We start from the raw sequence: 11,239 nt of genomic DNA, 5'->3' as shown, positions 1-11,239 counted from the left end.
ATTCCCCCCCCCCCCCCACCCCCCCATTTTTTCCTAACCTTATGAAAGGTGTTAACTTGCTCTCATAACGTTGGACCTTTGTTTCATTTTGGCCAATTGCTGGTCTTCTATATTACTACAATCAGCCTCTTATACGCAAAGAATTGTGGTCCAGTAATCACGACATAATTTCCAAGAGATATGACGTCATCAAGTCATGTTGCCGTTCACAGTTAACCAATCACAACTAGATTTTAGCTCTTTAGTCATGGATCTTTAATTTTACCCGCATTTTATAATCCTCTCATGAAATTCGTGCACTTTATAATTTTCAAATAGTTCTTTAATTTTAAACAGCTAAACATTAAACATTGACACTAACATTAAACATTAACACATCGATTGCAGTAAAAGTCAAAGAAATAGTAAGACCTAGTCATTGTGTTACAAGGTGGCATCGTGCCGTCCTCTCCATACATTATAATCATTATCATACAACAAAATATCTTACAAAGGCGGTCCTTGGCCTAATGTCCACTTAACATGAATAATATCTGACTCCTTGACCAAAGGGCTGGAACAGGAGTCACCTCCCTGAATAGAAGGGAAAATGCAAATACAAGTATTAGAAATCACTTAAAAGTCATTCTCTGCATTTTCCTTTTTCTCTGAATGCTACCAGATCATGTAACTCCAGTCTGTCAACTAAGCAGAGATGCGACAGCTCATAGCCAGTAACTAGTATCCAATGATATTCGGTTGGATCCTCCGACATTCCACCCCACCCACAACGCGAAAATAATGCCTTTCCTTGAAGAAAAGCTTTATCACCCAATAAGCCTCACATTAGCACAATATATAACTTAAATATGTCGTTTAAAAATCCTTAGAAATTAAGTAACTTTACATCGTTGTGTGCAAAGGACAGCTGAGAAATGCATTAAAATGTATTGCATGCATGCGATAGCTAGGACCCTCATTTTGACTCTCGAGTTACACTACATTTTTGAAACGAAGGATGAAATCGAATTTCCATCATTGAATTTGTTAGTTCGTCATACGTTATAAGGTGAATCGCTTATGTAAATGCATATTTAACAATTATTCGCCGAAGGCGAAGTGATTATTGTTGAATTATCCCGGAGACGGAGTCGAGGGGATTATTTAACAATAATCACTGAGCCTGAGGCGAATAATTGTTTTAGTATAATTTTCTTAAAAGAACTGCAAAATGACAAAAAAAAACACGAAAAAAAACAAACACAAGTGCTCGCTTGCATACGTGTAAACCAGTTTAATAGGCCATTTCCGATATATTAATATTCTAACTTGGCTCCGAGGCTTGGGGGAATAAAACAAAAGAAATGATTAATTCATCCCTGAACCTCGATGTGTTATCTTTTGTTTTATTCCCCCAAGCCTCGAAGCCAAGTTATAATTTTAATATATTGGAAATGGCCTATTCATCGATTGAAATCGTAATTTACACTTAAGTTTAATTTAAGCAATAAAACGGAACAAAACTAACACTACGAATTAGAAAGATATGTGGTACATTTGTTTAATCGTTGGTGACTTCTGAGCAATTGTGTGAATCCTCTCGAAATGACTAGCTCAGGTGGGAAGAGAACTAAATAATGTTTTGTCAGTCGATCTGACTGAGTTTCTAATGGCCGCGTGCGATCTCCAAAGCCACCATGTTAACGATCAATTCTAACGCCTTGAAAACCATCTCTTGAAAATATTTTCGATCCAAAAGCCTTTTAGGTTACTTGAAAAATTCTCAATTGATAAATATCCTGGACTTGACGGGATTTCTTTTAAAAGAGGGAAATTTTCATTCAGCAAATGCAGCCATGTTCACTAGCCTGGATGGCAAAGGTGGCATGGCTTACTAGCCAAACCTTCAGATGCTATATTCACCGCCTAGCGCGATGAATATATCGTCATAATTCGAGCTTCTCGAACAATCAGAATTGAATTCACCTCTGGAAATTATACAAAAAATGTATATAATATATAGATCTAGCCAAGCTTCAAAGCGGAGCTCCACATATATGGAGGATAATACATGGTTGCGCGGAGATATGAAATTAATCTTCAAGTGTTCAACTCGATATCTCACTCGTTCGCTGCGCTCACTTTATCGAATTGAACACGAGAAAGGAAATTTCATATCTCCAAGCAACCAGGTATTATAATGTTAATTTTATAAACCTACTGATAACTACGTTTTGGGCGATTTCCCGAAGATTTCCGAAGATTTTTATAATTTATTTTTCAATCTATCAGACCATCTACTTACAGTTGACTCTGTTGAAGATTGGAACAATTTTTGACGCAATCGCAGAAATGCAAGAACAGCAAACCTTGTCACGATAAAGATAAGGCAGATATTGGTGGGCAAGTTTTGTACAATCATATAAAGCTGACCGACATCAGATCCCTGAAAGACAGAAGGGAAAACGCTCTTCGCGGGATTTGTACTACCACGTCAGAAATGGTTTTAAAGGCGTACCAGCAACAAACTCAGACTTCGTTAAAGTACGCAATAAATAAATTACTCTATTTACAGAGAAAGTAGACTTGCCACAAGTCGACTCTTTTGAGCGACACAAGCTTAAGTCGCGATAAATGAGCGACGACGGAAGCGGGCTTTGAAAAAGTCTACTGGGGAAACTCCATTAGCTTGAGTGGCTGCTTTTGCAAATCCTCTATCCAAATCGAATGGAATTTCGAAATTTTGGTTCTCAAGAGAGAAAACCGGAGAACCCGGAGAAGAAACACCAAGGACAAAAACCAAAAAGAAACTAAACCCACATAAGCACCTAGCGTGATTTCGAACCCGGGACGAGTGCTCTCACAACTGCGCCATCCCTGCTCCCCCTAATATTTCTTTCTAATATAATTTTTTCTCCTTTGCGGGTAGGTTCACTATTGCTGCGCTCGCGATATCTTCGCAGGTAACTCGACTGAGCACTGAACTTCGACTAGTAGCAAAACAACAACAGCCCTTGAGAAGAAACATCAGCTACACACTTGCGCCTGTCTACCTCTTAGAGAAGCACAGGCCACCCACCATTCCTCTCCATCTTACTCTACCCTGCGGATGCTTGACCAGGTTGTGTCAACCGGCTATGGACTTTTTTTTTCATCTCAGCTTCTACACTTCAGCGCCAGGTGTTGCGTGGCGCCTTAGTGCCTGACGCGCGTGCCCAATCCAGGTCGACTTTCACTTTTTTAATACGGAGTGGAAGCTGCCCTGTCCTGACTCACAGCTTTTTGCTGCTCGCTCAGCTTGGCCACGATGTTCTAAGGATCTTCCCCCTCAAGGATTTGTTGATAAAGGATTGAATCACTTTGTCTGTTGTTAATGTTCTTCCCCAGGTTACCGGCCTTGAAGAAGAACTGCCTTGACTTTGGTGTTGACAATTTTTATCATTTGTATCTCTTTTTTGCGTGTGTGTTTTTTAACTTCCCTAGTCTACACGGCTTTTTTAATGTGGTAAAAGCATTCCTGGCTTTTCCACTTCTTGCTCTTATGTTATACTCTCATCCCCCAGTGTTTTTCACAATGCTTTCTAAGTGAACAAATGATGTTACTTCATTCACTTCTCCTTCTTAACTAACTCTAAGTTTTTACCGTTGTTTGAATTTACTCTCATCGACTTCGTTTTGTACTCGTTCACATGAAGATCCCTCTTAGCTGCCATTCTAATTGAAGGTAGCTCAGTTGTCTTGAATTTGCTGAAGGCTGTGTAAGAGAAGCTTCAGATCATCTGCAAAATCACGATCATCTGCAGATCATCTGCAAAATCAAAGTCTGTTGGATACCGTTCTTCTTGCCTTGAATTGTCTCTTTCATCAGCCAGTCGATAACCAACAGAAAGTAATAAACCCTCAACTCAGACCACGTACAGACATTAAATCTCCCTGTAATATTCTCTCTACGTTGCACTTGACAGGCCATTCCGATATATGGTATAAGAATATGGATATATATTTCTTCGGGGCAATGGGATGTCATTAGTGTCCCATCCAATTCCAAATGATAATGATGATCCCATCAAATTCCATATATTCAAACTGCCAAATATCTTCTGAACGTCAGTGGAATTCATGTAAAGAGGACTCTTCCACTCGATCTACTACCGATTCCCCGATAGTTTCTAGCTATAGGTGGCCCCCTCCGCCTGCAGTTTGTCATGACAAAATAAGCCCGGAGGTAAACGACACTTCAAGCTCCCTAACTCTGTTATTGACTTCTTCAGTTCAAGGAGAATTGAAAATTCTCCATTGCACTAAAGGATTTTAGACGTTTTAGTATTTAAGGGAAAATCATGATTTCTCATTATAACAGAATACACAATCAAACATTTAAAAAGTGATAATTGGGCACCATAATTTTGAAAAAAAAGTATTAAAATGGTCCTCACTTTAACAACAATGCAGCATCGTATCTGTGTCGCAAGTTGAAAAGACAGCCTGGAAGAAGAAAATGATACACCGTAGACAATTATAAAAACAGAATAATAACAACTTTGTTGTAACAAATAATCGGCATAAGAAATGGAATAAGGCATAACAGGCATAAGCAACGATTGTCTCGATTCCACAAAAATCTGAACTCAGTCCAGAAAGTACGAAATGTTTTTGAGCTTTTTTCCTATATGATTCTAAAATATCACTGTTCCAAGAGGTCCATTCGGTCTCTCAAGTCTTCGTGAGAACAGTATACTGCTAATTTACTATACTAATATTTAACTTTGGCACAATTTTACTAGTATACTAGTGGAAATGCGACAATCTGATTGGTTGAGCTTCTCGTATGCTATCAGCCAAATTATTGGAAATAGTTCAATTGAGCGAACTTTAGTAATTACATTATTCGTTCTCAATATTTATGAGGTGTCATAGAAATCGAGAGCGAATAATCCAATTGTTAAAGGGACACTGTCACGGGGATTTTTCTGCTTTTCGGTAAAAAGTGCTTAATTGGCGAGGTGGTCTGACTTGCTCGTACATAAAATGCACCTAAAGTACAAGATGAAGTTAAAAAGCAAATTGTTGTTAAAGGAAGAATGGAGCAATTATTATTTTTAGCTGTTTTCCAGGCTACAAGCGCAAAACTTGAAAAAAATCCGCCTGGCTTACTTTTTTTTTGTTGAAATCTAAAGTTCCTGATGGCATCACAGTAATATCAATAGTTTATAGCTTCAGTACACTGGCGTAGTAATTTTAAACAAAACTGGACCACTTTTTGTATGTTTCCATATGTCTTTAGGCTCTTGCATTTTTGAAGTGAAGCTCGTGACAGTGCCCCTTTAACCGCTAACACAAAATTTCTATTTCCTATCTACACGTACCTTAGTGCACCATAGAGAAAGCCGAACAGTGATCCAACCGTCTTGTATTCAGTTGTAAGGCAGACAAAAAATGGGTAGTAGAGTATTCCGTACACAAGGACAACCAAAAGTATATCGACAACTAAACAAAGAGTTTACTGTTAGTAACGACAAAACTGACATCATTATTGGTACTGAAAATGACTACACTGGCGAACGGTAAAGGTGTCCCTTATACATAATTCAGTGCATTCAGTGTTGAATTGAAGGCACTTATAGTACACAAGCAAGGTGTAACAAGGCAACGTAACTATGATTGCGTTTTAAACGTCAAAATCTACATATAAGAACCAGTGATTTTCGGCAACAGACTAAAATGGTTTAAGCTACTGTATAAGTTAAAATGGTTCTTATACATTTTGTATATCTACCTTAAATTACAAAAACATATCAATGAAAATAAAGAAAATGAATGCGGTTGAAAAAGAAAAAAAACAACAATTTTCCACACAAAAATTCTAATTGTAATGGTTTTAAAGCAAAACTTAAGGGTTTACTTACTCTTAACCCAGGGGGACTCAGAGATAATTAAGTTATTGCCGCTCTTGCCCGTGCCTATTAAGGAAATCATTGTACTAGCAGTAGCTCCAAACGTCGCAGCAATAGTCCATCTGTTACTTTGGCCAGCAAGAAAGTCAACTGGTCTGCGGAAGAAATGGTTCTTTTTGTAGTTTGATATTAACAGTTTTCTCTCTTTCTTGTTTTTCCTCTTAATCAATTCTCGCATAAAAACCTGCTTTGGCTGAGTTTTCTTCCTAATTCTATTTGCATGGACCGAGGGACAAAACATTCATGATCATGTACTTACTTTGAGAGTATTCAAGCAGTAATAAACCAGACTTCGTATGGTGCTTTTCTCACGTGACTTAAAGTTTCCATGGCAACCATAAAAGCCTGCAGCTCCACACAAAATTGGAGTTTTTCGGGTTATATTTCGATCTTTATGAATTCTGTTATTTCCAGTATAATATATCTTTAGACTCATTTTGATGATTTTCTGACACTGAAGAAAAGCTCTTCCCAAATAGCAGATCAAAGACGGTGCAGGATGACACACTGCTTAAAAAGCCAAAGCTTATATACTTTATCTAGACAGTGTTATTGTATTGAAAAGTTATCCCGCATTAATATGCGATCATCGTCATCATCATTATCGTCGTCGTTGTCATGATGATGATGATGATGATGGTTATTAAAGTTAATCAAACTCATCTGGCATGGTTGCGTTTGTTCTATTTATTGAGTCCATGCACCGCAACTTTATTTGAAACTCGTTCATTCCTCTATTTCTTACCTTGCTCAATCTTATGCCTTTCACTGTTTCCATTCTTTTTACGGAACGACGCATGTTAAAAATATTAGCCTAAATTTTCCAAATCCGTATCACTCACGAAAATCCTTGCACCTGTTTGCTTTGCCTCATGTTATTGCCTCTTTAGTGCTGCTGTTGTTGTGCTTTTTACTGTAGTAAACGCATCCATTTGTACTTCAACAGTATAGGTAGCTTTTTGTATCACCAAAAATTACTTAATGAAGCCTTAACCCTTTCAGTGCGAAATTTCTCAAAAAACAGGGTTTTTTACCGTTAAACTGAATCTTTGGTGCTACGATCCCGAATTTCCCTTAACTTTGCTTAAAAAGCACTTTTCCACAATGCAGCAAGATTTTGATGAAGATTCCATGAAAAAATGTACAAAATTGTACTTTGGCGCATGCGCATAAGCCAAAATTTGGACTTTTTTTGCGAAATCGTTTCCATTTTTTTTTTCTTGCTCCTTTTCTTTTCGTTTTTCTCGGCTTTGTTATTTCCACTCCTTTCTACTGTATCCGTCCTTCCTTTAGACCAAAAAAGTTTTGATTAAAACATCGGTAAACCCTGAAAAGAGGACCTCGATCTATTACAGGTGTTTTGGGCTGTTTAAGCACCGATTTTGCACAAAAAAGTCATTGACTTTCTTTCGATTAGCTCTGTCAGGATGCAACTGATACGCAAAATGAATAGTTCTGTGAAAAGGTCAAACCTAGCTTTATCAGATGCTTGTCACCAAAATCTGCATCCTCGGAGACCCAGGGGCAGTTAGTCGGGGCGACGGGCAGCTTATCGGGACGACGGGATTTTCGGGCGAAAGTTTACAAGAGCGTAACAGGGCTGTTACGCTCTTGTAAACTTTCGCCCGAAAATCCCGTCGTCCCGATAAGCTGCCCGTCGCCCCGACTAACTGCCCCTGGGTCTCCGAGGATGCAAAATCTGCTGACTTTCAAATTGATGACGTCACAAATGGTTCATTGACTGCTCCCTCAAATGTCGACAAAAGTCGACTGAAGCAGTGAAAGAGTTAAACCTTATTGAAACTACAACAGAGTTTAGGGTACGTGCTATACAGCACATCAAACATCTGAAGCTTACATCAGTAGACCAGGACGTCCATCAAACCACTCCAGTTTAAATTTGGTGCGCCGTTTTAAAGATGCAAGAACCAGCATAATCACCAACTGCAAATATGGAAAAAAATGACAATTAGTACATAAAGAAATCAAACATAATTTGGCAAACTAATGACGATTGAAAGTCAGCCCAAAGTTATAGACTTTTCACAGCCTTGTCTTTGTTCCGGATGACTTGAAAGTGCATCACGTTAGGAGCGCAATACCAATCAAGCCTCTCAAAGTGTTCGACAAGACGTAATGTCCCTTATTATTAATAGAACATTAACGCTTGTGTTAATTAAGGTATTTGACTGATTTACGCGACTTAAAAGCAAATTGAAGGAAAAATTACTTCCCAGTAAAGAAAATTTACGCGAAAGAGGGGGCAAAATTCCAAAGTGATGGAAATTTACTCGACGTACACAAAGAAAACAGGAACAAGTCTGTTTCAAGATTAGGTGCATAATCTTAAACGGGGACAATGTGCGTGATACTTTCCCCAAATCTAGGGGTTAAGGGAAGGAATCTGACCTCTTCGAGCGTTCCTCCCTCATAGTTTTAATGATGCCGGAAGATTTTCACCCTTGTGAAATATTGCTTTTTCCTAGGAGTCAAGAACGTTGTACTGTATTGAGAAATTTGGGCCAAAATAATGGAAATTAAGGTCATAGAAATTAACGCTCTACTTAATTAACGGCGCGGAAATTAACGTTAACAAAAATTAACGCGAATTAAATTAACGTGAATTTGGCGTCATTTCATGAAGCGTTAATTTTCTGTTATAAGGTAATCAAAGACTTTTAAAGCAAGTGTTAATTTATGAATGCCTGCAATTCTTTCGCTGGCGAGGTTAGGGCTTGAAGGAACTCAAATATTTTGCGTAAAGATCTAATCTGCGAACACAAAGGGATTTTCGCCCGCGGTTCCAGCCCTGCGAGATTGCAGGCTACGACTCATAGCAAATGTCCCACTTCTGACGTCACACGATTCTCCATGGCTATTCAACGGTCTGTCGCATTTGTTTTGCGTACACATTACTCAATCATATGGCATCATAGTTAACAACTATTCACCGAAGTGAAGGTGGCTAGTGGTAGATATATAAATGGTAAATATCCACCACTAGCCACCGACACTGAGGTGAATTATTGTTTTAGTATATACTAAAAAAGTGAGATAATTAAGCCCAAAAAGATGATTTTTGACTAGTTTATTCCTGTCAACGAGTACAGTTTTCGCGCGCGATTTGCCCAAAGGTGGATAGTTAACAATTATCCTGCGAAATACGATATTCCGCAAGATTGAGCAGGATAATTGTTTTATTATTCAACGAATTGTCAACAAAACAATTTTTGCAGACAGAAAAACTGCAATTATGCAGCGCTTTACAAGATTTCGGACGAATCTTCGCTACCTACGTATATCGCAGGATATCTGTTATGTACGGATAACAGATAACGTTAACATTTTGACCATATATGGGCAGCGCGCGCATCTGTTGAATAATAACAAAGGATATCCGGAGTTTGAGTAGCCAATCAGCGCCCGCCAAAAGCGCTATCCACTGTTTGAGTATATACTAATTCCACTTTGTTGTCACAAAAAGTTTATTGATTTTAGCTCTCTATCTCAATCAACGTTGTCAGATCAGAGGTAAAGGCGACAAGACCGAAAGGTTGTATGGGAAGAAGAAAGCCTCATTGCGATTTGAATATAACGACCTGATGGCAACCATGACTTTCTACGTTTTCTTTCTCTTCAGGAATGGAGAATTACAGAAGAATTTTCAAAACTTAATGCCATGTGTCAGTGTAAGTTAAGCTGCAAGAACGAAAAGACCTGCTGAAAACAAATACGTCACGTGCAAAAATACCAAACTTGTATATTTCCTCTAGGCCAATATATGAAAATTCAGTGAATACTTAGATCACCATTCGGTCCTCTCTCGCAGGCTTAAACGCTTCATCCGCAGTAATACTTACTGCAGGTGCGAGGCATCCGCGGTCAAACACTGCTTGCTGTTTAAAAGCCCTAATACAGCTGCAATAAAAAGAAACAGCACATGTCATTTTACATCCTTGGAACATCTCTTTTCTCACAAAAAGGCCTGCATTGAACAATCTTCTTAATATTTTGCCAGGTTGCCATACAAGAATAAAACGCAAAATTCTCAGGCAAGATAATTCTTCAGCTGAAGCTGAATCAGCTGCTTGTCTAGATCTAAACTTTATGTTATCGCCGTGTCCGCCAACTCAATTGTTGACATGTTGTAAGTTTGACTTTAAGGGGCTGTGTCACGGCTGAGGCTAGGTTATTTCATTAAGTTTTGACAAATACTCGCTATAAAACTTTTATGTTTGGAAAGGAATTACTTCTATGGATCTAAATGACAAAACCATAGCTTCATTACAACCAAATTTGTCTCCCGGGCGTTGTAGTTTAAAGTTACAGTGTTGGATCGCTGGCATACAATGCTAATTGGGGACACCCAACTACACCTTAATACAATAATAAATAACTACAATTCTATAATATCAACTTTAGTGCTAAAAAAAATAAATAGATCTGTTAATTAGCTTTTACATAAGAAAAAGGCTTTACAAGTATTGCATATTGAAACCTGTTCAGCCTAACAGACGTGAGTATTTCATAACACCATATCACAATCCGTCTCAATCATCTTCATTTTTAGCCATCCTTACCTTCTTTTGCATTTGCTGTGCTATTGAAATGTTCTTTCACTGTTTCAGGTGGTTATTTTTATATTTCACCAATTTTGATGGCCATTTCCCATGCCTTAGTTTCGTTAAAATTCGTGACACAATTCCTTTAAGCACAATTTCTGATTAAAACACATTTCGCAATAGTAATGTATCGCTATACCCAAATTTGGAATCAACATCTCAGAAGCTTTATAACTACTGTCCTTTCCTGTTATCCTACGACAGCAATTAGCTGACTTGATATACCGTAAAATTCCGGTTATAAGCCCCCCCGCTTATAAGCCCCCCCGGTTATAGGCCCATCAACTTGGAAACAAAAATACATCCGGTTATAAGCCCCCCCGGATATAAGCCCCCCTCTACCGGATGACAGTACTGAACAGGGCTAAATGTTACTTTTTTGTGCGTTTTAACTTAAAAGCGTATTTCGATCAACACTCCTGAGGCTCTTTTCGAAACGTTTTTTTTCCTTCCGCTTATAAGCCCTCCCGAATATAAGCCCCTTCGCTTATAAGCCCTCCCGAATATATGCCCCTCCGCTTATAAGCCCACTCAAAAACTCTTACGAAGATGTATACGCCCAGGGCTTATAACCGGAATTCTACGGTATATCCTACTGCACCATGAGCAGATTCAGGAGAGGGGAGGTGGGGAGAGGAAAACAAAAAGTTTACTGTCACCCACAATATTTAAGATCTAGCTATG

At 38.5% G+C, this 11,239-nt stretch overlaps 1 protein-coding gene across 3 annotated transcripts in view; it reads right to left on the bottom strand.

The window, feature by feature from the left end:
- The window catches only part of LOC144664684 (stimulated by retinoic acid gene 6 protein-like), a 29,478-nt gene that overhangs the window by 12,851 nt on the left and 5,388 nt on the right, over nucleotides 1-11,239 (bottom strand). For 2 of the 3 annotated variants that reach the window (XM_078525878.1, XM_078525880.1), the window contains exons 2-8: nucleotides 9,794-9,851; nucleotides 7,792-7,877; nucleotides 5,886-6,028; nucleotides 5,346-5,466; nucleotides 4,416-4,464; nucleotides 2,285-2,425; nucleotides 491-573 (exon numbers count right to left, since the gene is read on the bottom strand). In XM_078525878.1, the coding sequence (XP_078382004.1) occupies nucleotides 491-573; nucleotides 2,285-2,425; nucleotides 4,416-4,464; nucleotides 5,346-5,466; nucleotides 5,886-6,028; nucleotides 7,792-7,877; nucleotides 9,794-9,851 (681 nt within the window). Of the gene's footprint in view, nucleotides 1-490; nucleotides 574-2,280; nucleotides 2,426-4,415; nucleotides 4,465-5,345; nucleotides 5,467-5,885; nucleotides 6,029-7,791; nucleotides 7,878-9,793; nucleotides 9,852-11,239 lie in introns of all 3 variants that reach the window. The other variant, XM_078525879.1, reaches the window with a different exon arrangement.

The sequence above is a fragment of the Oculina patagonica genome, chromosome 9 (genome assembly GCF_052425735.1).
Source record: "Oculina patagonica isolate OP01 chromosome 9, crgOcupat, whole genome shotgun sequence".
Classification (NCBI taxonomy): domain Eukaryota; kingdom Metazoa; phylum Cnidaria; class Anthozoa; order Scleractinia; family Oculinidae; genus Oculina; species Oculina patagonica.
The sequence above is the reverse complement of the archived record's forward strand: the minus strand, read 5'-3'. Positions and strand labels throughout refer to the sequence as shown.